The sequence below is a fragment of the Lithobates pipiens genome, unplaced genomic scaffold (genome assembly GCF_037356315.1).
Source record: "Lithobates pipiens isolate NorthernLeopardFrog02 unplaced genomic scaffold, aLitPip1_a1.2 Scaffold_13, whole genome shotgun sequence".
In the NCBI taxonomy this organism is placed as follows: Eukaryota; Metazoa; Chordata; class Amphibia; order Anura; family Ranidae; genus Lithobates; species Lithobates pipiens.
In genome coordinates this window covers 517,422,783-517,449,853 of record NW_027507718.1, presented here as the reverse complement: position 1 = coordinate 517,449,853, position 27,071 = coordinate 517,422,783, and the positions used below count along the sequence as shown (strand labels likewise).

General features: G+C 47.2%; 1 protein-coding gene across 1 annotated transcript in view; it reads left to right on the top strand.

Annotated features, from left to right (window-relative positions):
- The first annotated feature begins 552 nt into the window (after window positions 1–552).
- LOC143976208 (vomeronasal type-2 receptor 1-like) overlaps window positions 553–27,071 on the top strand; it is a 59,043-nt gene continuing 32,524 nt past the window's right edge. The window contains exon 1 of the mRNA XM_077478628.1: window positions 553–893. Coding sequence (XP_077334754.1) covers window positions 604–893 — 290 coding nt within the window. The 5' untranslated portion in view covers window positions 553–603. The remainder of the gene's footprint in view (window positions 894–27,071) is intronic.

Below are 27,071 nucleotides of genomic sequence, written 5' to 3'. Positions count from 1 at the left end.
TGGAAGGAGAAATGGGAAAAGTATAGTGCCCTCCTGGCTTGACGAGATCTTAATCGTTTGGCTGTTCTGAGGTACTCAAGATTTTTGTGATCGGTAAAGATCAAAATGAGGTGAGCTGCTCCTTCCAGTAAGTAACGCCATTCTTCTAGGGCTGTCTTTTTGGCCAATAACTCCCAGTCTCCCACATCGTAATTCCTTTCCGCGGAGCTGAGTTTCCTAGAAAAGAAGGCAATGGGGTGTGACAGTATGGAACCCACGGCATTCTCCGAAGCATCAAATTCAACACATGAGATTGAGAGACACTGACCATTAAATAATCGGAGTATAACTGCAACACAAGAAATAAGTTTGTATATTTAAAAAAAATGTATAGGGCTTTGTTAAAGAAATTCAAACTTGTATGTAATTGTAAAAAAAAACTGCTTTAGAAGGATGCATTTGGCAACCAAAACAGTCGATGCAGAAAAAAGAATCATATTAAAAAAAAGAGAAATCTATCAAACTGAAGTGTATAAAAAGAGGGGAGAGGAGATGATCACGTTGTCACTAACGTACAGTGAACACGTTACTGATTGATATTCAGTGCCTTTCTGTACATTCAAGATGTATAAAATGAAGGAGTGTTTGTTATTTTACATGTATAGAATGATCAACTATCCCTTTTCATTGAACTTCTGTAAAATTTGGCTCTTTTGGATTGTGTTGTGGATGACATTATTCATAAACAAGGCTCAGCGTTCACCACCAATAAAGGATTTCCAGTTGGGGTGCCCAGATGATGAAATTATTTTATATCGGGAGGGTGATCTTCTCATTGGAGGAGTGTTCACATTATCTGCAGGTACTGTAAATATGACAAGCATTGATGCAAGATCAGTTCTTTGCTGTGCTGAGTAAGTAGAATTTTACATTTACTGATTTATATTTTTTTCTTTGTCTGTTTAATTTCTCAAACATGGTTTATGAAATTTCACATCCAATGACTAGAAATTAAAGGGATACTGTGAGTAGGGAGTAACCATTGCGGATTTTTTTTAAACAACATAGAAACCTGTGCTGGGAAGGTGTAGGGTTGTCATAGTTGACCTCTCATTCTACAAAAAGTAGTTCCCTGGCTGATATGCTAATCCCCCAGCTTCAGTTCTTCATGGATCATAGGATTGGAACAATATGCAGATTAGAAATTGTGAAAACACACTGACTTTCTGGATCTGCAGGATCTGCAGGCTTCTTCACCTCAGAAAGTATGTACCAAAGACAGCCAGGCAGATGGAGGTCAGTATCCGTATTGCTATCATTTTTGAAAGGTGTTTAATTAAGATTTTCACATAAGAAACCACGTACAACAGTAAAGAATGTTAAATAGCAACATTACAGGCGTACATGACCAACGATAATAACAAAAGAAGTGCAGAAAAGGGCTACACAGAGCCCAAGTGAGACAACTATATAGCAGACAAAACATAATGTTGAAAAAAAACAAATAAATAAAAAAAAAAAAACCTTAATGGAAAGACACCATATGAAAAACACACACTCAAGAAATCACACCCAAACCAGTACTGCTTTCCTCCCTCTCTTTCTCAGGCATTTGAAAACCAATCCAGAAAATGACTTAGTCCCCTTATACTGAAGAACAGCAGCAGAGTTTAAATGAGGGAAGAAGACATTAGATACATAGTAATATCTCCCCAAAAGGAATATGAAATTTTGAGCAAGGGCTGCCAAATTTTAGAGAACTTCTTGGGGTAGACCCATCTCTTGTAAATCAACTTAAATATAGGTATATCAGCATCCACTATACAATAGAATTGCTGTAATGATGGTGAGGCAGCATTTTTCCAGTTTAACAAAATAACCTTGCAAGCATAATAGAAAAGCAAACAGAGCAGAATCCAGGCATTAGTACAAATGCAAATGCTATGAAATCATTACAAAATTCCCAATAGACCTTCTTCTGGGGTTTGTGGGACTGGAAGATTTAGAGCAGTTTCTAGAAAGAAAAGTGTGGCAGTCCTTCAACTCCTCAGAAGAGGCAAAAATATTATTCTGAAAAACATGTGATAAATTGGTAACCCACAAACGACCCCACCAGGAGGGGAAATTTTGGTTATGCCACAACAGAGCCTTGGGTGACACCCCAGAAACAGGAGGGAGACTCTCATGCCATGCAAGAAAACACACATTCACTGGTGACTACATGAAACAGGTATCGAAATAGGATCTAATGAATCTGAATTGGGTCTCTTATCTATGGCCTGTAACTTGCAAGGAGTCAACGTGTTTTTTATAGTTCGTGCCCTCCTGAAGGTGACCTGAGGGGTGGATGGCAAGACTGAACCTAATATCTGCTCTAACCTTCAAATGCTATAATGTTTAGGAATGATCTTGGAGATCAATCTATATTGATAATTTTAAGTCATGATGAACCTTACTGCGTTTGGATTCCTATCTAGTGATGTGGCTCTAATTCTCTTGGAAGATGGTTCCATGTGTATGTTGAAAGCCTCTTGTATCAACTATCGGAGGATAGCCTGTACAATATAATCTTCCTCCTTAGAACAATTCCTCCTTAGTCTATTTAAATTTGCCACTATGGATATGTATTTTCCATGCTGCATGGTGGCAACTTGAAAAGTGAAGATAGGAATTGCAATCAGTGGGTTTGATGTGATTTCTAGTAATGATGGTATGATCATTATGAGATACAATAAGACTAGGTCCAAAAAGACCAATTCATGAAGTTCTAAAACATGCGTAAAGGACAGTCCAAAAGATTTGGCATTGCAATGGGCCAAAAAGGAGGCAAACACATCCGGACACCCTCCCAGATGAGCAAAATGTAATTGATGTATCTGCCGTAAAATACAATGTTTTTGGCAAAGGGGGTGTTGGCCCAGATGTGTTCATCCTCCCAATAGCCCATAGTTACATTTTCATATACCAGGGCAAAATTAGCGACCATAGCTGTGCCTTTTAGCTGCAGATAAAATTGATCCAGAAAAGTGAAATAATTAAGTGTTAAGCAAAAGTTGGCACTTTATATCCCCATTTTTTATTAATAAATATTGTGGGGCCCTAAGGACTATCTCATTAGGAATAGACATACAATGAGGAAACATCTAAGGATGCTCACATGTAATTATCCTCCCAGGAATATTGCTTTAGCATGTTTATAACGTGACTAGAGACTGTAATATATGATGGAAGCTAACATACTAGGGGTTTAACAAAGTAAACCAACAGTCCACTGGTGAAATTATTTGTGCTGACCACTATTGGCCTAACAGGGGGGTTATTTAGTAATTTTTTTGTACTTTGGTGAGGTGGTAGAAGCAAGGGGTGCCCACCTATTCCTACACATCTCCAGCATGGTATAGTACAGACTAATAATGTTTTAAACTTTATATTATGAACAATAAGCTACAAACATTTTAGCTTATACACCTGGCTTATACTCCATATTTGCCAATACACCTTCATGGTTTAACGAACACTTATTACCAATCTGAAGCACACTGTTGATTTCATTGCTTGGGGTTAAGCACTGACCACACCTTGCCCCCCACCTGGGGTATAATTTGTCTTCCCTGGGTTAATCAGGGTTAGTGCTAAGAAGAGAGACAAGCAGGCTGTGGGGTAACATGTCTGCAGGACTGGAGCAGACCCAGTGAGGTCTATTTACTAGCCAGGAGGCTTAAAACTGTTTGTCTAGACTTTTGTTTTTGGACTGTGTGCTGTACACGCTGACCAATAAACACAGGCAGGAAGCCCTTTTACCTCTGTAGCACAGCCCCCTAAGGGACTGCTTGGAATTATTTGATTGTCTGCAGGGCCATGACCTGGTGAACATTCCAACCCACCTGACACTCTTGGTCCAGACATCCTTATATCACTGTAGAGTAATAAATCAGGAAACTCGGTGCAAACAAGACAGGGACTGTGTAGGTTTGTTGTGTTAAGTTGAATCTGTTTGTAATTTCAAACTGGTACATTTTTAAAGTGTAGCTCCAGTCAAAAAAACTATTTTTAAGCTTTTTGGAAAAGGGTTATCACCCCTGTATAATTTGTTTTGCGGTCCGTCTTTTTCAGAGCACGCAAACAGCATGCACAAGCTCCTACCGCTGACTGCAAGCTCTATTTAAAACTAGCAAGATAGTTAGCTATATAGGTGGATATAGCGGTGTATACTGGGTTCAGAGCACGCAGACAGCACGCACAATCTCCTAACACTGACTGAAAGCTCTATTTAAAACGAGCAAGATAGTTAGCTATATAGGTGGATATAGCGGTGTATACTGGGTTCAGAGCACGCAGACAGCACGCACAAGCTCCTACCGCTAACTGCAAGCTCTATTTAAAACGAGCAAGATAGTTTGCTATATAGGTGTATATAGCGGTGTATACTGGGTTCAGAGCACGCAGACAGCACGCACAAGCTCCTACCGCTGACTGCAAGCTCTATTTAAAACGAGCAAGATAGTTAGCTATATAGGTGGATATAGCGGTGTATACTGGGTTCAGAGCACGCAGACAGCACGCACAAGCTCCTACCGCTAACTGCAAGCTCTATTTAAAACTAGCAAGATAGTTTGCTATATAGGTGGATATAGCAGTGTATACTGGGTTCAGAGCACGCAGACAGCACGCACAAGCTCCTACCGCTGACTGCAAGCTCTATTTAAAATGAGCAAGATAGTTTGCTATATAGGTGGATATAGCGGTGTATACTGGGTTCAGAGCATGCAGACAGCACGCACAAGCTCCTAACACTGACTGCAAGCTATATTATAAAAGATAGATATATCGCTAGCTATATAGGTGAATATAGCGGTGTATACTGCGGTCAGGGCACACAGACAACAACCACTACAGAAGAGCAAGAACGAAAAATCGGCCGATAACGATCGGTGTATACTGTGTTGAAGGTACACAGAACACCCACTATCTGCTACAGACGCCAACACACTACACAAGGCCGCCGCGCTGGCAGCCTTATATAGTTTGGGACGTGTACTACACAGCCTGAGCTATGATTGGCCATAGGCATCCTGCCTGTGGCCAATCATGGCTCTCCTCGCTGCTGGCGCTGTGATTGGCCAAGCATGCGGGGTCACAGTGCATGCTTGGCCAATCATGAGCCAGCAATGCACTGTGCCATTGCAGTGCATTGTGGGCCGTGAGCGCCACGTGAATTTGTCGCGAATGGCCCTAATCGCAGCAAATATTCCTGGGATATGTAGTTCAGGCACATAATCATGCAAAGCAATTATCGGATGAGAGAACTACTCATCCCACCATCCCTTTTGTTTGGCAAAAAAATATGATTTCACCTGAAACACTGATCACTAGAGGGACAGGCAATGCTTTGAAACACTGCAGGGCATGGTACTTTACGATTGTAGTCCATATTGCTACACCTCTTTGCGAGCTCTCCAGTTGAAGCTGAACCCCACAGTTGGTGTTTCAGATCTGGGCAATTCCTCTACTAATCCACGCTGAAAGGCAAGTTTTCTGGTTCTGCTGTGTACCTGATGTTAAAACTGCAATGAAGCTCTGTGAAAGTTTGTGTCTATACTAGGGATGAGCCGAACACCCCCCCGGTTCGGTTCGCACCAGAACTTTCGAACGGACCCCAAATTCGTACAAACATTAGAACCCCATTGAAGTCTATGGGACTCGAACGTTCGAAATTAAAAGTGCTAATTTTAACAGCTAATATGCAAGATACTGTCCTAAAAAGGGTTTGGGGACCTTGCTCCTGCCCCAGGGGACATGGGTCAATGCAAAAAAAAGTTTTAAAAATGTCCGTTTTGGCGAGAGCATTGATTTTAATGACGATTAAAGTGAAAAAAAGTGAAATATTCCTTTAAATATCATGCCTGGGGGGTGTCTGTAGTATGCCTGTGAAGTGCCACGTGTTTCCCGTGTTTAGAGCAGTCCCTGCACTAAATGACATTTAACGGAAATAACGTCATTTAAAACTGCTTGCGGTTTTAATGTTATATCTGGTTCCTGCAATATGGTTGAAAATCATTGAGAAAAATGGCATGGGTAGCCCTCCCTGCCCATTACCAGCCCCTTTGGGTCTTGTACGCATATTAACGGGAACCCCGTACCCATATTAAAAAAAGGAAATACGTGTGGCCCCCAGGCTCTATATACTCAGAACAGCAGTATACAGGCGGTGAAAACAAGACAGGGACTGTGTAGGTTTGTTGTGTTAAGTTGAATCTGTTTGTAATTTTCAACTGGTACATTTTTAAAGTGTAGCTCCAGTCAAAAATACTATTTTTAAGCTTTTTGGAAAACATAGGGAAGGGTTATCACCCCTGTATAATTTGACTGCAAGCTCTATTTAAAACGAGCAAGATAGTTTGCTATATAGGTGTATATAGCGGTGTATACTGGGTTCAGAGCACGCAGACAGCATGCACAAGCTCCTACCGCTGACTGCAAGCTCTATTTAAAACGAGCAAGATAGTTTGCTATATAGGTGTATATAGCGGTGTATACTGGGTTCAGAACACGCAGACAGCACGCACAAGCTCCTAACACTGACTGCAAGCTCTATTATAAAAGATAGATATATCGCTAGCTATATAGGTGAATATAGCGGTATATACTGCGGTCAGGGCACGCAGACAACAACCACTACAGAAGAGCAAGAACGAAAAATTGGCCGATAACGATCGGTGTATACTGTGTTGAAGGTACACAGAACACCCACTAACTGCTACAGATGCCAACACACTACACAAGGCCGCCGCGCTGGCGGCCTTATATAGTGTGGGGCGTGTACTACACAGCCTGAGCTATGATTGGCCACAGGCATCCTGCCTGTGGCCAATCATGGCTCTCCTCGCTGCCGGCGCTGTGATTGGCCAAGCATGCGGGGTCACAGTGCATGCTTGGGCAATCATGAGCCAGCAATGCACTGCGCCACCGCAGTGCATTGTGGGCCGTGAGCGCCACACGAATTTGGCGTGAACGGCCCATAACGTTCGGAATTCACCGAACGGGCGAACAGCCGATGTTTGAGTCCAACGTATGTTCGACTCGTACACGAAGCTCATCCCTAGTCTATACCATTTAAAGGCATAGGGCACTGCAGTGTAATATTGATTTTGAAACATGGAGGACTTGATAAGGGCTTTGCTCCAAAATAATGTCAAACAACAACAGGCTTTAAAGCATGCTGATGCACAGCAACAAGAAACCAATAAAATGCTGGCTGCTGCACAAGAAACCAATAAACTGTTGGCTGCCCAGCTGACTAGCATGAAGGCTCAAGTAACTGCCCTGGCTCAGGCAACAGAGACTCAAGTGGCTGATTCAGCTCAGCTGAGAAAGACCAACAGGCCTTAGCAGAAGTGCTATAGCAGCTGCCACCCCCAGACTGCTAGTATTTCCACTGGGTCCCCTGGTGACACCTTGACAGGTACCAAGAGTCACTTCTGCAAAAGATGACAGCCCAGGATGATGTGGGGGCTTTCTTATGTACTTTTGAGAGAACTGCTGAGGGGCAGGCCTGGCCAAAAGACCCCTGGGCTGCGCTTATTGCACTACTGCTAACTTTGAATTTTCCACTGAGGATGCCTGAGATTATGATAAACTAAAAGCTGAGATCTTGTTGTGTCTGGAAGTCACAACCTAAGTGAGGGCACAGCGGGTACATAGCTGAAGCTTTAATTCAGAGGAATCTCCCTGCTCTCAAATGTATAACCTAACCAACCTGGTCAAACGGTGGCTGCAGCCTGCTGGTAAAGCCCAAGAGGGAAAGTCTTGAGAGGCTTGCAAGAGTGGCCAGAGGGTCAGTCCCTGCTGAAAGGCCCTGTCTGAAAAGCCCCAGTGGAAACTGTGGGCATCCCCAGTGTTGGTGGTGTAGTGAGTGGGGTCACGTTACTGCCAAGCATCTCTCAAACTCAAAGCCCATGGAGTGTGATGTAGTCCGGTGCATTTGCTTGTTTCCTCACCCAGGCCTAGTTGCAGATCTGGACTTACTATGCATGCACCAATGGCGCATTGCCACAGGAGGAAATCCGTGCCAACTGAGCATGTGCCAAGGATGCCTTAGTGCGCTAACTCGCACTTGCACAGAAGTCTTGATGGAAAAAGACAGGCAAATGCCCAGGACACACACAGGAAGTGACTTCAACCTGATGGAAAAAGGCATGGAAAATGCCCAGGAGGCACACAGGAAGTGACATCAACCTGATGGAAAAAGGCGGGAAAATGCCCAGGAGGCGCAAAGGAAGTGGCCCTAAACTTCCTTATATAAGCTCAGCCCAGACACTGCCAAATTGCTGTATTATCTTCGGTCCCCCCTTGTTCCTGTGCCAGTGTGTGATCTGTCTGAACTTGTTGTGACATGGAAACCTATTTGACTACTCTTGATTGCTGCTTGCCTTTGACCTCGGATTTGTACCTTAACCATTCTACTTCTTTGCCCCTTTTGTACTTAGCTGCCAGATTGGAACTGACCTCGGTTTGGATCTCGACCATTCTTCTTCTGATTAAGCCTTTTATACTTCGTTGCCCAACTAGACTTGGCCTCAGCTCGGATCTTGGACTAAGGCTTGCACGGTGTTCAGCACCCCTGGCACCTGTGCCACTCGTGTCCCACCAAATCTCTGTCTCCATCTCCAGAGGCTTCAAGGACCCGAAGTGCAAGGGAGGCCTCCCCACTACTTCGGTCTCATATCAGGTATGTGGCACACGGACAGAATAATCCAGCCATGTCTGAGACTGAGGGGGGTTCTCCTGCCTTCAAAGCCCTGTGCCAACAAGTGGCCTTTGTGTCTGAAGTCCATACAAGAGGGGTACTTTCATCTAGAAGGTCGGCTGACTGCAATGGCCAATCCCTCAGTTCTAAACTCTGCGGAACCACCTGTTATGGCTATGGAGCAGCCCATCTTTACTCCAGCTCCTGAACCACGGGATCCTATGCCGAAACGCTTCTCAGGGGTTCGCTTTTGGAAAGGGAGAGTCCTATACTGCACTCACTGTCTTCTTTCTTCAATGCCATGGCAATCCTCTATGATGACCCGCAACGAACCACCACGGCTGAAACAGTGTTGACCTCTCTACAACAGGGGAAATATCTAGTTGATGACTACATAACAGAATTCCGCAAGGAGTGTCTGGGCTTCAGACACTGCATGGAACAACGCTGCCTTGTGCCATTAGTTTCGCTTGGGCCTGTCTGAGCCCCTCAAAGACGAATTAGCAAGAGTGGAGATTCCTGATACACTGGAACCTACAATTCAGTTGGCTATTCAGCTTGATCGTAGACTCAGAGAATGTTATAGGGAACAATATGGCCCGTCCCACATGCATGTCTCACGAGCACCCATGACTCCCCACCTGAGAGCCCCTGAGACCCACGCATCAACCCCAATTCATGACACAGAACCGATGCAACTCAGCTTAGTTTGTGCACTCCTCACACCCGAAGAGCGACAATGCCGTTGCCTGAGCAATCTATGCCTGTATTGTGGTGGAGCAGGTCACTTTCTTCAGGGATGTTCCATTAGGCCAAGTAAGTGGATCGAACCCCTATCTATTTCACCATACATTGTTAAATCCTCATATCTCACTCTCTGCCTCTCTTTGCAGATATCGGGAAGGATAATCCAAGCAGCAGCCATTATTGACTCTGGGGCTTGCAGCTGCTTTATTGACATCCATTTCTCAAAAAAGTATGGAATCCCACTATGCATGAAGCCCCAGGCAATTACCGTTCATCTGGCAGATGGCTCCACACCAACCTCGGGTCCCATAACCCATGATAACGCCCTCATATTGGCCACCAAACGAAGCAGACCATATGAAATTTGTGATGGACGAACATCCAATGAGACGTTTCGCGAATGCGGCCAAAAGTTTGCAAACCGCAAAGTTTGCGGCGGACTCCATTGACTTTAATGGCAGGCGAACCTTAAAATCCTCCAAGCCATATTTTCAGCCACAAAATACTTACTAGCTGTGCACACATTGTCCCACCACATGGACACTCACATAACAAAAGTATTCAGTGAATCTGGGATCGACAACGACAAGCATTCTTTTTTTATCTGTGAAATTTGGACAATTCAAGAGTGCATGAAGGCCATGGAGGAGAGGCAAGGTCAGGCCATGAAGGGGGTGCAGGAGATGATCAGTTCCACAGTCAGGGCAGCACAGTCCTGTGCCAGTGTCCCAGTATGCCGACCTGTGCTTGAGCCCCTCCCTCTGCCCGGCCCTTACTCCCACCTATGCAGGGCTCCACTGCGGTGGTCCGGATGTGCCAGTCCAGTGCTGATCCTCAGCCATGGTGCTGGCACTGCCTGCTGATTGGCTTCTCCACTGCTATCCCCCTCACTGACACCAGCACTGAGATAGAACACTGATACCAGCACCACGATAGAGAATGAGCACTGACACCAGCACCGAGATAGAGAGCACTCACACCAGCACCAAAATAGAGAGCATTGACACCACACCAGTACCGTGAAAGAGAGCACTGACACCAGCACTGTGATAGAGAGCACTGACACCAGTACCGAGATAGAGAGCACTGACACCAGCACCGTAATAGATAGAACTGACACCAGTACCGAGATAGAGAGCACTGACACCAGCACCGTAATAGATAGCACTGACACCAGCACCGAGATAGAGAGCACTGACACCACACCATCCTCGAGATAGAGAGAGAGCACTGACACCAGCACCGAGATAGAGAGAGAGCACTGACACCAGCACCGAGATGGAGAAAGAGCACTGACACCAGCACCAAGATAGAGAGCACTGACACCAGCACCGAGATAGAGAAAGAGCACTGATACCAGCACCAAGATAGAGAGCACTGACACCAGCATCGAGATAGAGAGAGAGCACTGACACCAGCACTGAGATAGAGAGCACTGACACCACACCAGCACCATGATAGAGAGCATACAGAATATACTTTGTATCTTTGAAAGAAAGTATATTATACGTGTACAACCCTATATACTGTACACCTATACCAGTCCTTAAAAGGACTTTTGTGGACCTAGTAGCTAGTGATTTGCAGACAGTCTCTGATCCAAACACCAAACTGTCTCTCAGTCCCTACACTGATAAAAGACAGCTGCAGCATTGGTCAGCAATCAGCTCAGCAGCACAGAAGTCAAGTATAATATGCTTTCTATATTTGAAAGAAATTATATTATACGTGTACAACCCTATATACTGTACACCTATACCATCCCTTAAAAGGACCTTTGTGGACCTAGTAGCTAGTGATTTGCAGACTGTCCCTCAGTCCCTACACTGATAAAAGACAGCTGCAGAATCGGTCAGCAAGCACTCAGCAGCACAGCAGTGCACCATAATATACTTGAAAGAAAGTATATTATAAGTGTATTACAACCTTATATACTGTACACATATACTTTTAGGACTTTTGTGGACCTAATAGTAATAACTAGTGATTAAACTGACTGTCCCTGCTCCACACAGCGTCCTGTACCTACAGTGACAAAAGACAGCTGCAGAATTGGTCAGCAGTGCACTCAGCAGCACAGCAGTTAGCAGCAGTGCACCAGAATATACTTTGTATCTTTGAAAGAAAGTATATTCTAAGTGTATTACAACCCTATATACTGTACACCTATACCAGTCCTTAAAAGGACTTTTGTGGACTTAATAGTAATAGCTAGTGATTAAACTGACTGTCCCTGCTCCACACAGCGTCCTTTCCCTACACTGACAAATGACAGAATGTAAAATGGCCGCCAGATCAGGTCTATTTATAAGGTAGGGGGTATGTCCAATTGTCCATGTGCTGAAATGTCTCAATTGGCTGTCCTGTACCCCATGACACATGAAAGTTCTTCACGATGTAAACAAATATGGCCGCCTTGAACAGCGCCAGAAGTCTGCCGGTTTGGCGAATCGCAAACAAGCAAAATTTGCCGTGAACCAACTGCCAGGCGAACCCGCAAGGCCATCTCTATCTGGAATATCTTCGGCTGGACGTGATTTCTTCCCCCATTTTTCTGGTTATTTTAGGGTTACCATGGCTTTGACGGCACCAGCCACAGATTGATTGGTCCACTGTTCCCCAGTTGTTCCCCAGTTGATAGAGGGATAGGAAGGCCACGGAGCGGCAGCCACAGGCTGTTAGCGCAGGGATGGCATGACAGTTGCACTGCACTGTCGTCGTTTTGAGTAGAGAAGTGGGGCCGCTTTAAGGGAGGACAGGTAGGAGGGGCCATGGGCAGAGCCAGACTTTCGCCGGGAAGCCGAGCGGAAGCCATAGGCAGTCGGAGAGTGGAGGAGGAAGAGATTAGACGCATCCCTCGCCGCTCTGACTGCCCACAATGGCGTCCCCCGGTTTTGTAGCACAACTCAGGGAGGCTTTGGGAAAAGAAGGTGCCGCATGGCTGCAGGTTCAGATAGCGGGCAAGGTGGTGGAACGCGATGCGGCAGCGAGCGGCAATGACTCCTCGGGCGTGGCAATCCAGGCCACTGGAGCGTTTCCGCCCAGAGGCAGGCGGGAGGGGCCCCCAGAGTATGGCACACGCCACCCCACCACAGGCGGCCGGTACAACACCCAGGACACCTCTACTGGACAACCCAGCCTCCACCCAATCAGGGGAGGGGAGGAGCAGGTATGCTGCCAGGAATGGGGCCAGGAGGAGAGGACAGGGGACAGTGGGGGAGGGACCCGGAACCTCTCAGGGGTCAGTGTCCCCTGCACAGCATCAGTGCCTGGATCAGGGGGTGGCTACTGAGGGGGCGGTGGATGCAGATCACAGGAGGTTGGCGATCCAGCGGGTGGGGGTCCGCCCTGCTGGGGTGGCCCCCAGTCCCAGGCGCTCTAGCAGGGGTCGGGCTGCAAGCCAGGAACCTGGAGGTATTACTGGAGGGGTGTCGCCGGGACAGGAGGTGCAGGAGCCCTTCTTCAGGACGCGGGGGCAGGGCTGGCGGGAGGGGGGGCCAGGACTCCAGAGCTCAGCACTGTAGGCCCGTGGATGTTGGAGCTGGCTTGTCCGGACATCCCACTGCTGGAACTCTGCGGGCTGGGGAGAATGGCCGATCGGAGGGCGAATTGTCTGAGTCTGACGGAAGCGAGGATCGAGGAAGGGAGTCAGCGGTGGGTCCGCGGGAGGCGGCTGTGAGGCATGGTCCTGGGCAGCCCGGTGAGTGTAACCCTTCTCTTATTTTTTCTTCTTTGTTGCATGATCTGTTGGGTCGGAGTGGTTCGCATGGGTTGCCGGCTGTGGGTGGGGGGGGTCGGGACTACTGGGTCGGTAGGCCACCCCCCGCCGGCGGATGTCTCGGGGGCAAATGTGGGACAGGAGGGCTCCGGGGGACTGTTACTGGGCCTCAAGGAGCTGGTGCAGCGGTTTGAGGGGGGGTGGCAAGTGGGCAGGCCCAGGCGTGGACACAGGCCAATGTCTCGGCTGCTGCCGCGGCCAGCAGGTCTGGTGGGGTGTCATCACCCTCGGTGGCTCCTGGGGCGCAGGTTACGGAGGTGGAAACGCCGACGGCACCAGCTGCCCCCACGGCGGAGGGGACTGCGGAGAAGACTGGTGAGAAGGGCGCAGACCTGGTGAGGTTAGCGAATTCGGCGAAGAGTGAGGTGTACGTCTGCTTCGAGGGCCCACTGGGAGCTCACTTGAAGTCTGAGGTGAAGGAAAAGATTTGGAAGAGTGAGTACGTCGAGATTTTCACCCTGTTACCGCTGGAGAAATTCAACCTGGATAGGGTGAAGCCGGAGGAGAGGAAGATGGAGGACGAGGAGAAGCGGAGGTACAAGTTGATCCCCCGTACCTTCTCCAACTGGCTGCAGGCGTTTGCCATTTTGGCGAGCGTCGTGGGAGAAAAGACGCCGGAACATTGCTCGGCGCTCTTCGTGTATCTGGAGGCCATTAGTGAGGCGCACAGGACATACGGTGGGACGGCATGGCTCTGCTACGACAAGCAATTTCGGCAGAGGATGGCTGTCCGATCGTCGCTTCGCTGGGACCACAAGGACATTAGCTTGTGGATGAAGTTGATGACAGCGGCGAGGGCTCCTAGCCAGTTTTTTTAGGCGGGGTCGGGGGTTCAGCGACCTCAGGACAACTGACCGAAAAGCAATGGGTTATTGCTGGCAGTTCAACGAGGGCATGTGCAGGTTTGGATCGAACTGTCGATTTAAGCATGTGCTCTGGCTGCGGTGGGTCACACGCCTTTGCAGAATGCTTTAAGAAAGGAAAAGGGTGTCCTGGAGATTCTGCTCAAAAAAGGGACGACTCTGGTTCGGGTGAAAGGACTTTGCTCAATAGGTACCCCGACAGGGCGGGAGCGCAATTGTTGGAGGCGGTGTTTACTTCGGGGTGCCGGATTCCGTGTTCTTTGACGTCGGTCCCACCTTTAGCCAAGAACTTGAAGTTGGCTTTGCAACATTCGGCGGTGGTGACGGAGAAGTTGGGCAAAGAGGTCGCGTTGGGACGTATGGCTGGCCCGTTTCGGGAGGCGCCCCTCCCTAACTTTGTGGTCTCTTCGTTGGGCATTGTCCCGAAAAAAGAGCCCAACAAGTTCAGGTTGATCCACCACCTGTTTTTCCCGAAAGGGGGGCTCGGTTAACGGCGCCATTGCGCCGGAGGAGTGTGCAGTTACATACACTTCCTTCGACGCAGCTGTGTCGTGGGTCTGGCGTTATGGCCAAGGGACGCTGATGGCTAAGTCTGACATCGAGTTGGCTTTCCGACTCTTACAAGTGCACCTTTTCGGCTCCTCAGGTGCACCTGGGAAGGGGAATTTTATGTGGACCGCTGCCTGTCCATGGGTTGTTCAGTTTCATGTGCCCTTTTCGAACAGTTCAGTTCCTTTTTGGAGTGGGTGGTTAGGGTTGTGTCGGGCATCACCTCGTTCATTCACTACTTGGATGACAATTAGTAATTGGGACCTGGAATTGTTTACAGATACCGCGGGGTCCACGGGCTTCGGGGGGCCTACTTTAAAGGACAATAGTGTGCGAAACATTGGCCCTCGGAGTGGGCGGAGGCCGGGTTCTTGAAGAACCTGGTTCTATTGGAGCTATTTCCCATTGTGGTGGCCATGGAAATCTGGGGGGGAGTCTTTTCAGAACCTGGAGGTGCGCTTCAATTGCGACAACTTAGGGGTGGTGCAAGTGGTCAATCGGCTGACGGCGGCCTCTGGGCCGGTGGTCAGGCTTCTACACCATTTGCTTCTCCGCTGCTTGCAGGTGAATGCTTTCATCTATGCTGTGCATCTGCCGGGGGTTGACAACACTTTGGCTGACGCCCTGTCTCCTTTTCAGTGGGAAAGGGTCCAGGGTCTGGCACCGGAGGCAGAGAGTCACGGGATCAGCTGCCCAGCATGGATTTGTGGCATAGCGTTGGAGCCTCCACAAGGTTGATCGAATTGTCCGTGAGCAGGGCTACCTGGAAGGCCTATTGGAGGGTATGGCAGGAATGGTCGTAGTGCTTAGCAGCAATCGGCATGGCCCCTGGGTGATGCGGGTATGGCTCAGGCGGTATTCTACTTCCTTAGCAAAGCTATGGAACAGGGGGCTTCGGCAGCCTCTATCAACAAAAAGCTTGCGGGGTTGGCCTTTCTCTTTAAATTGGGGGGCAATGTGATTACACTAAGGAGTTCTGGCTGCGGCAGGCGGTAAAGGGCTACCGGAAGGCACATAGGCAGAGGGATGGGAGGCGTCCAGTTTCCTTTAAGGTGCTCCGAAGCCTGTGTCGCATGGTAGGGACAGTCTGTAGTTCTTTGTATGAGCAAGTCCTTTTTCGGGTGGCTTTTTCCCTGATCTTTTTCGGGGGTTTCAGGATTGGGGAACTGTTTTGCCCAGCCAGGCACAAACATTGGGGTCTGGAGGTGGGTAAGGTTTAGCTGGGCAAAACTGTGGTTAGGATTTGGTTAAGAAGGTCCAAGATGGACCAGGAGGCAAAAGGGGTACTCATGGAGGTGGGCAAAATAGACGAGAGCGGCATCTGCCTGGTGAGGGCAGTGGAGGCTTTTTTTGCACCTGAGGCCGTGGATCCTGGGACCCTTTTTCATGCATGCGGATGGTTCTTTCCTGTCTAAATTTCAGTTCAGTGCAGTCTTTAAGAAGTGTGCGGTGGCGGCGGGGTTCGATCCGCAGAATTTTTCATCCCAATCCTTCCGCATTGGTGCGGCTAGCGAGGCGTCCAGGGCCAGGCTGAGTTTGGAGGTGGTTAGGAGAATTGGGAGGTGGGATTCAGAGTGGTTTAAGCTGTATGTTCGTCCACAACTGATGGCTTGAGGTTTGTTTGGATGGGAGGGGTTGGGGTGTTGTTGTTTATGCGGAAGTATGGTTTTCTTCTGTGTATCTAATTCTTCTTGTTTACAGGTTATGAAGCTGGCCTGGTATGGATTCTGGGCCATTCATATGTTTTTTGGGGTTCAAAGAGAGCTGACATTCGGCCGAACAGCAGACAACTTCAGATACCCAGGGATGAGGAGCAAATTCGGTGGATTGGGGTCCCGGGTATGCGGTGGAACAGGGTTTTGGGTGAGGTGCATAGATTCTCTCGCCTGGACCGGCCGCCAGATGTCTTGCTTCTGCATGTGGGGGGCAATGACATGGGGGTGAGGTCTATGAGGGACCTCATCATGGACATAAAGTGCGTATTTCTTCGGTTAAAAGCTTCTTACCCAGGGATGGTATTGGTGTGGTCCGATATGATTAGCAGGACATCGTGGAGGTGGGCGCTGATTTATTAACAACTGCCACAGCTCGAAAGGTGGTAAAGCCTTACCCTTTCGAGAATTGCCCCACGTACAGCCCACGCTGAATCCCCTCCTGAAGGCCCAACGCCCACAGGTCTGTCCCAACATCATTTAAATGTACCCCATCACTCCTCAAATGCCTCCAAGTCTCAAACTCCAACTCCCGATGGTGAATAGCCAGACCCCCATTCCTGATAAAAAATCTACTCACTTCCTTATTAACTTTTATCCTGGCCCTGTCCACCTTTTTGGACAGGGCCAGGTGGACAGGGCCAGGATAAAAGTTAATAAGGAAGTGAGTAGATTTTTTATCAGGAATGGGGGTCTGGCTATTCGCCATTGGGAGTTGGAGTTTGAGACTTAGAGGCATTTGAGGAGTGATGGGGTACATTTAAATGATGTTGGGACAGACCTGTGGGCGTTGGGCCTTCAGGAGGGGATTCAGCGTGGGCTGTACGTGGGGCAATTCTCGAAAGGGTAAGGCTTTACCACCTTTCGAGCTGTGGCAGTTGTTGGGGGTCAGTTGAGGAAGTTAAGTAGTGCAGGTAGAGAATATGTTTGTACCCATCCATGGTGATGGGGGTGGTTGGATCTGTACTTGCCAGTTAACCGCGAAGGGTAAAAGGGGTAGGTCACTGCACTGGTTTGGATATAGCCTCCGAGACAGGAGATTCCGTCTGGAGGTCAAGAGGTTAAAGTAATGACTGATGTAGTGTGCAGTGACCAGTAGGTGATTGGGTATGTTTGTGACCCATGATGCAATACAAATGAAAAGTTGTTTACATGTTAATAAAGTTATTTATGAAAAAGTTGATATTGTTATATATATATTTTGGTTAATAAATCAAGGCCGGATGGCCATTTACTCCAAACGTAGTCTGGACATTGCTTATGGGGGGGGGGTCGGGTTTGGAGGGGAATTGGGGGAGTTGTGGTAAGGTTCAATCACGGGAGTTGTCAGTCAATACAGATGTCAAGGAAGGCCACGGAGCGGCAGCCGCAGGCTGTTAGCGCAGGGACGGCATGACAGTTGCTATGACTGCACTGTCCCCATTTTAAGTAGAGAAGTGGGGCCGCTTTAAGGGAGGACAGGTAGGAGGGGCCATGGGCGGAGCCAGGCTTTTCGCCGGGAAGCCAAGCGGAAGCCATAGGCAGTCGGAGAGCGAAGGAGGAAAAGATTCTTACCCACCCTCCCTTTATTTTGGGGGTTGTTGCTGGGGGTTTGTGTACTGGGGTGGGCAATTGTTGGGGGTCAGTTGAGGAGGTTAAGTAGTGCAGGTAGAGAATATGTTTGTACCCATCCATGGTGATGGTGGTGGTTGGATCTGTACTTCCCGGTTACATGGGGTTAACTGCGAAGGGTAAAAGGGGTAGGTCACTGCACTGGTTTGGGTATAGCCTCCGAGTAATGACTGATGTAGTGTGCAGTGACCAGTAGGTGATTGGGTATGTTTATGACCCATGATACAATACAAATGAAAAGTTGTTTACATGTTAATAAAGTTATTTATGAAAAAGTTTATATTGTTATATATATATATATATTGGTTAAAAAAAATCAAGGCCGGGTGGTCATTTACTCCAAACGTAGTCTGGTCATTGCTTATTGGGGGTTGGGTTTGGAGGGGAATTGGGGGAGTTGTGGTAAGGTTCGATCACGGGAGGTGTCAGTCAATACAGATGTCATGTTAGTGGAGAACCAAGGAATGCCCAAAATGACAGGAAATTTGGATGATGTGATCAACTGAAAGCTGATCAGCCTCAAACTGGGTTACCAGAGGAACTGTTTTATGGGTAACAGGTCCTGAGGATAAGGGTGAACCATCAACTGTCTCCATGTCAATAGGAGCAGATGTATTTCTGGCTTGAATGTTATTGCGGTGGGCAAACTCTATGTCCATAAAGTTTCCTCCAGCCCCAGAGTCCAGCATAGCAGAGCAGGGGATTTCATGGCCCTCAGAAATAAGCTTAAAGCGGAGGTCCACCCTAAAGTGGACCTCCGCTCATCGGAACCCTCCCCCCCTCCGGCGCCACAATTGGCACCTTTCAGGGGGGAGGGGGGTGCAGATACCTGTACAGTACAGGTATTCTGCACCCACTTCCGGGATAGCTCTCTGCAGAAAGGGGCGTAGATTACGCCCCTTTCCGCAAGTGCCCGCCCCTTTCCGCAAGTGCCCCGCTGCCTGCTGGGAAACACACAGATCCCAGAGGCAGCGGGGACCATCCTTATTGCGCAGCGCGATTCGCGCATGCGCAGTAGGGAACCGGGAAATGAAGCCGAAAGGCTCCATTTCCTGATTCCCATACCCAAGATGGCGGCGGCAGCACCCGACAAGACGATCTAGAGATCGGCTTTGGGTGCCGACATCGCGGGCGCGCTGGACAGGTAAGTGTCACTATTTTAAAAGTCAGCAGCTGCAGTATTTGTAGCTGCTGGCGTTTAAAAAAAAAAAAAAAAAAAAAACGCGGAGTCCCGGCGGACTCCCGCTTTAATAGGGATGACAAAATGAGACAGTGGAGAATTTACTTTATTTTCTTTGAGACTCAATGGGGAGATAGACTGGGTAATAGAGTTGATTTGTTCAGGCAGGATCACATCAGTCGCCGCAATTGTTCTTCTAACCTTGTTAGGACAGTTAACTGCGTAATGCCCAGAGTCTCAACAATATAGACAGAGGTTCTCCGAACGTCTTCTTTCTTTCTCCTGAAAAGAAATGGATCTCTTAATTGCATCAACCTGCATAGGTTCAGCTGTGTCAGAATCTGGAGAAACTCTTGGATACTACTGACCAAATTGACTAGCAGAGAAACGCATGCCACCATTACTTCCAAACATTCCCAGCCTCTCCTTCCTCCTTTCTGTAAGCCTCTGATCAACTCGGATACATAGTTGGATGAAGGCTTCAAGATCATTAGGAGTTTCTACACTGGAAAGCTCACCTTTTAACTGTTTAGAAAGCCCTTGACAGAACTGACTTTTTTGCGCGTCTGGGTTCCAAGTGGTATCTGCCATCCAACGTCTGAATTCAGCTGCGTACTCAGCAACAGAGCGTTTACCCTGTCATAAACAATGCCACTTTGCTTAAGCCATAGCGCAGCGGTTGGGATCATCAAAAACGTGATTCATTGCATCCTCGAAAGTCTGAAAATTATTCAGCATGGCACTGTCTTGTTTGATATAGGGGGAGGCCCAGGCTAGAGCTTCTCCAGTCAGGAGGTTGATAACAAACATTACCTTCTGTCTTTCAGAAATGTGACACTGGTTAAGAAAACCTCTGTAATTCTGGCGGTCGCCATTAAACTTGGGTGTGTGAGGCATATGTGCTTTAGTATCATCTCGAGAATGTAGATCCAGCAATTGTTAGGTCAGAGCATGGATCTCTTCATGCTGCTCCTTCACCACACCTTCCAATACAGAGATTTTTTCTTGGTAAGTGACACCAAACTCCTGCAGCTCTGCAATTTGCTGCCTGAACGGTGCCACAGTATTTGCTATAGCGGCCTCCATGTTATTGGCCAGAATATTCTGTCACTATTATGGGTCAGGCTCGAAGACCAATTGCTATAGCAGTTGCAGGACTACCACTAACCAGCAGGATAGGTACACAGGCAGTCACCCTGGCAGATGACACAGGCTCACCTGAGGTGCGGAGTCTAAGTACTAACCGGTTTTCACCAGAGTTCCTGATGGTGGAGATGGATTTAGCTGTGTGTTAGTACCAGGTCGCAGTCCTCAGGATCGCCCCACCAGGAGGTGAGCAAGCCGGGGTTCAGTAGCGGATGAGCAGGTAAGAATCCAACAGAAGTGTGGTCAGTAAGCAATCCAAAAGGTCAGTAACGAGTTCTTGCAGGTTGAGTTCAGGCAGAAGCGTAGTCGTGGAACAAACCAAGGGTCGATAATGAGCAGTAGCAAATATAAACTGCAGCAGGGAAGACAGGAGCGAGATACAGGCTGGTGATAGCACAATATTCTGGCAAGGAGGAAGTGCAGAGATGTGGCTTATATCAGGAAGTTCACGGGAGGAGCAAAGAGTTCAAGGTTCAACTGAAATCAAGGTACAAGGCAGGGTTGTCTAAAGGTTCTGAGAAAGCACTGTCCAGCATCTCAGATAGCTCAGTGAGAAGATTCATTGCCAGACAAAGCTGAGGTCCCAGGTTCAAGTCCAGGTCCTGACACAGGCAGTGGTCATCAATCACTCCTTGTAAAATGGCGCAGTCCAAAAACAAACCCTCTACTGTATAAATTCAACACAGGAAATTCTGTTTAGTTGCGAGAGGTAACGGCAAATCCTGGACAAGCCCCCACATGTAGCACTGACCCCCGAAGGAGCTGCTGGTTTGAGTTGGGCCTGCACCCTGCTAATAAACCCCACTAACTTGACTCAGCCCCCTTGACACAGCTGCGGTGCAATACAATACAGTACAATATAATATAACACAATATACCTGTATTGACACGTCAGGCTCCACCTGCTGGGGGAAAACAATACTCCACACAACGAGGTACTTAATCGAAATATATTTTAATATAAGTATTGGCAAATATGTGGCTACAATAATTGTGCTGTCATCCCAACATAACATGACAGAACAATGACTTTTGATATAATAATTATAAACAATATAATTACAAGGGAGCTCCCCCTACTTTTATAGCTATGTGTGAGATCTCACTTAAAGTACTCAGTCTTGGTCTTCTTGTTTTCGCTAGCAATGATAATTCACTATAATTTGTAATCCAAGGGTTAAAGTAATGTCATGGAAAGGTCCACCCGTTGGTGGCGCTGTTGAACTCTTGGATTGCAGTACCAGTGTCCACCAGCGGGTGTCTTCTAACACCCAGGGCCTGTAATAAGAGGACCTACCTCCTGGTGGCACTATTGGATCCCTGGTCTGTAGTACCGGCGTCCACCAGCGGGTGTACTCCGGCAGTGTGGAGCAGACAGCACCTGCTGTGATCAGCTGTTATGTGAGGGTAATCATCAGTAGTCTTATAAATACTCAGCAAGCCCTAACATGCTTGCCTTGGTGTCGCTCTCTCCATGTGCCCTGACCTTGGAACCTGAGCCTGAGCCTGAGCCTGAGCCTGAGCCTGAGCCTGAGCCTGAGCCTGAGCCTGAGCCTGAGCCTGAGCCTGAGCCTGAGCCTGAGCCTGAACCTGAACCTGAACCCTGTATCTACCTGACCTGTTCCTTCCTGAGCCCATCCTGGACCTGTCCCTCTTATCTCCTGTTACCTAAGATCCCTGCTCTGCAGCCCATCCATCCGTCCTCTCCCTCTTCTACTGATTCCCCGGTGTATGACCTCGGCCTGGCTTCTGTTGATGACTTTGGTAGTTCACATTTATTGTATATATTTCTTGTTGGTGGTGGTTGGTAGTGCACTGTGTGTTTTCACTTTCTTTTATTTATAATAAACACTTTTGTTAATTTACTTACATGCGTTTGGGTTTCCTCTGTGCAGTCCACACAGTCTGGTCTAATAATTCCCTGACAGTATACCAAGGCCATCCCTGACCAGACGTGGCTGCATTGAGGAACCATCCTGACCTGTTAGTCTGCCAATATGGATTTCAATGAAAATCTCGTATTATTCTCTGCTGGCAGAAGAGGATGGTGAATTTTGTCGCCAGCTTCTAAAAAGGTGGACTAGTGACCAGCTGATGGAAACCATCCGATCAGCTCATTCCCTGGTGGATCAGGGCTACATGTCATTTGAGGATGTTCAGCCCTTAATCCAATTATGTGCAAAGCCAGCCCTGTCACGCTTTCCCGAAGGAAGTGATGATTTTTCTCCCCCCTTCAATTTTGGCCAAGTTGAATCTCTGGTATGGTTGTTAAAGGATGATCCAGCCTATTTCATGGAATGTTATTCCTCTTGTCCACAGCAGGTGTTGTCTGATTGCATCCATTCAGTGCAATCTCTGGTTAGTCAGGCTGTGTGTGAATCAGTGTTTGTTCAACCTGTGCTACAGGCATGGTCAGATCTCCTGCATTTAGCCAAGCCACCACCTTCCAGCCCTGTCATTAATCACCTGCCTTCCCAAGTATCTACAGTGGTGTGAAAAAGTGTTTGCCCCCTTCCTCATTTCCTGTTCCTTTGCATGTTTGTCACACTTAAGTGTTTCGGAACATCAAACCAATTTAAACAATAGTCAAGGACAACACAAGTAAACACAAAATACAATTTGTAAATGAAGGTGTTTATTATTAAAGGTGAAAAAAAATCCAAACCATCATGGCCCTGTGTGAAAAAGTGATTGCCCCCTTTGTTAAAACATACTATAACTGTGGTTGTCCACACCTGAGTTCAATTTCTCTAGCCACACCCAGGCCTGATTATTGCCACACCTGTTCACAATCAAGGCATCACTTAAATAGGAGCTGCTTGACACAGTAAGGTCCACCAGAAGATCCTTAAAAGCTACACATCATGCCGAGACCCAAAGAAATTCAGGAACAATTGAGAAAGAAAGTAATTGAGATCTATCAGTCTGGAAAGGGTTATAAAGCCATTTCCAAAGCTTTGGGAATCCAGCGAACCACAGTGAGAGCCATTATCCACAAATGGCGAAGACATGGAACAGTGATGAACCTTCCCAGGAGTGGCCGGCCGCCCAAAATTACCCCAAGAGCGCAGCGACGACTCATCCAAGAGGTCACAAAAGACCCCACAACAACGTCCAAGGAACTGCAGGCCTCACTTGCCTCAGTTAAGGTCAGCGTTCATGCCTCCACCATCAGGAAAAGACTGGGCAAAAATGGCCTGCATGGCAGAGTTCCAAGGAGTATATAGAAATACTAATGCGCTCCACCTAATGGTTTATAGGACGACTAAATGAGTAAAAATTTCATAGGAAGCAGCCAGCACGAAACGGTGATCTCAACACCAAATAAATGTGTATAAAATAATATAAATAAATGCGGCGCTACCTAAAAGTGCATATACATATAAAATAGTAATAACCAGAATGTATAAAGTGCAAATGAGATACTATCCCACTAAGTAATAAATACAGCATGTATAGTGCAAAAAATCAATCTGCATAAATAATCCAAATACATAAAAATACAAAATATTATAAAGTGAAAATAAGTGAAAAAAATATATAAATGAAAAAATAATTTTTTAAATATCAATCCAGTGATTATGTGTGCAATAATCAATATTTCCAAGTGATTGTCCACAAAAAACATGCACAAAAAGCAGAAAATTTTCAAAAAACAAAGTCCATGCAGAAAGTGTAAAAGTGACTTCCAAAAGTGACAATCCACTGCAAAACTTCAGTGCCTATTATGTGCACCACCTATTTCCCCCAGCCTCTCACCTCCAATAGCTGGCAAAATAGGCGCTGTGTATAATCAAAATAGCTGCTGGCTCCTTATTCATCCAGTCTCACTGTTCTACCGCTGTTTGTATCTCACTGTGAATCACTATGTATGCATAGTACACGTTCTCCCAATTACTCCAGGATATCGAATAGGTACATAGTGGAAGAAGACAGAGGGGCTTTCATGTGTAGTAACTTAGTAACCGCTTTATTAAAAAAGAACAAATCCACACTTACATGAGAATACACAGTGGAACATGCAGCAGACGCGAACTTCCGGTTTCGGCCGTAACCGGAAGTAGTATGTCCGACACCCAATTCCTTTCCCTGACGCGTTGCGTTACACCACGTAACTTTTAAAAAAAAAAACCTTTGAAAAAGTTACGTGGTGTAACGCAACGCGTCAGGGAAGAAATTGGGTGTCGGACATACTACTTCCGGTTACGGCCGAAACCGGAAGTTCGCGTCTGCTGCATGTTCCACTGTGTATTCTCATGTAAGTGTGGATTTGTTCTTTTTTAATAAAGCGGTTACTAAGTTACTACACATGAAAGCCCCTCTGTCTTCTTCCACTATGTACCTATTCGATATCCTGGAGTAATTGGGAGAACGTGTACTATGCATACATAGTGATTCACAGTGAGATACAAACAGCGGTAGAACAGTGAGACTGGATGAATAAGGAGCCAGCAGCTATTTTGATTATACACAGCGCCTATTTTGCCAGCTATTGGAGGTGAGAGGCTGGGGGAAATAGGTGGTGCACATAATAGGCACTGAAGTTTTGCAGTGGATTGTCACTTTTGGAAGTCACTTTTACACTTTCTGCATGGACTTTGTTTTTTGAAAATTTTCTGCTTTTTGTGCATGTTTTTTGTGGACAATCACTTGGAAATATTGATTATTGCACACATAATCACTGGATTGATATTTAAAAAATTATTTTTTCATTTATATATTTTTTTTCACTTATTTTCACTTTATAATATTTTGTATTTTTATGTATTTGGATTATTTATGCAGATTGATTTTTTGCACTATACATGCTGTATTTATTACTTAGTGGGATAGTATCTCATTTGCACTTTATACATTCTGGTTATTACTATTTTATATGTATATGCACTTTTAGGTAGCGCCGCATTTATTTATATTATTTTATACAGAGTTCCAAGGAGAAAACCACTGCTGAGCAAAAAGAACATCAAAGCTCGTCTCAATTTCTCCACAACACATCTTGATGATCCCCAAGACTTTTGGGACAACATTCTGTGGACCGATGAGACAAAAGTGGAACTCTTTGGAAGGTGTGTGTCCAAGTATATCTGGCGTAGAAGGAACACTGCATTTCATAAAAAGAACATTATACCAACAGTAAAATATGGTGGTGGTAGTGTGATGGTCTGGGGCTGTTTTGCTGCTTCAGGACCTGGAAGACTTGCCGTGATAAAAGGAACTATGAATTCTGCTGTCTACCAAGAGATTCTGAAGGAGAATGTCCGACCATCTGTTCGTGTACTCAAGCTGAAACGAACTTGGGTTCTGCAGCAGGACAATGATCCTAAACACACCAGCAAGTCCACCACCGAATGGCTGAAGAAAAACAAAATGAAGACTTTGGAGTGGCCTAGCCAAAGTCCTGACCTGAATCCTATTGAGATGTTGTGGTATGACCTTAAAAAGGCCGTTCATGCTCGAAAACCCTCTAATGTAACTGAATTAGGACAATTCTGCAAAGATGAGTGGGCCAAAATTCCTCCAGGACGCTGTAAAAGCCTCATTGCACGTTATCGCAAACGCTTGGTTGCAGTTGTTGCTGCTAAGGGTGGCCCAACCAATTAGGTTTAGGGGGCAATCACTTTTTCACACAGGGCCATGATGGTTTGGATTTTTTTTCACCTTTAATAATAAACACCTTCATTTACAAATTGCATTTTGTGTTTACTTGTGTTGTCCTTGACTATTGTTTAAATTGGTTTGATGTTCCGAAACACTTAAGTGTGACAAACATGCAAAGGAACAGGAAATGAGGAAGGGGGCAAACACTTTTTCACACCACTGTATCTCCCCATTGCCTATGGCAACCTCAGCTACAACCCAGTCTACTCCACTTCCTACCAAACACTACTATCCTGTCACCAAGTGTTGCACCTATCCTGCCTTCAATCCACCTGCCTCTTCTCCTCCACCTGCAACAGTCCCACAAACCCTCCTCCTGCCACTGTTCCTTGGTCTTCCTTTTGCCCAGATACTTTATTTTCTTACAGCCCTGCACCTACGGCTGATGTTCCGGCTTGCCAGTCTGATGTTCCGGCTTGCCAGATTGGTGTCTCTGCTTGCCAGTCTGATGTTCCGGCTTGCCAGCCTGATGTCTCTGCCTCCCAGTCTGATGTGCCGGATTTCCAGTCTGATGTGCCGGATTTCCAGTCTGATACTTGGATATTGGTGTTCCAGTCTGAAGTGCCCACTACCCAGTCTGCGGAGTCGGTGCCAGCTACCCAGTCTGCGGAGTCGGTGCCCGCTACCCAGTCTGCGGAGTCGGTGCCCGCTACCCAGTCTGCGGAGTCGGTGCCCGCTACCCAGTCTGCGGAGTCGGTGCCCGCTACCCAGTCTTCTGAACCAGTGTCCATTATCTGGCCTGTTAAGCTTGTGCCTGTTATTCGGCTTGCCGGACCAGTACCTGGTGTCCAGCTCGCTGAGCTGGGGCCCGTCACCCAGCCTGCTGGGCCGGGGCCCGTTACTCGGCTTGCTGAGCCAGTGCCTGTGATCCAGCTTGCCCTTACAGTAATTGCTGTTCGGCCTAAGGACTCAGAGATTGCTGCCCAGCTCGATGGCCCGGTGATTGCTGCCCAGCTCGACGGCCCGGTGATTGCTGCCCAGCTCGACGGCCCGGTGATTGCTGCCCAGCTCGACGGCCCGTTGATTGCTGCCCAGCTCGACGGCCCGGTGATTGCTGCCCAGCTCGACGGCCCGGTGATTGCTGCCCAGCTCGACGGCC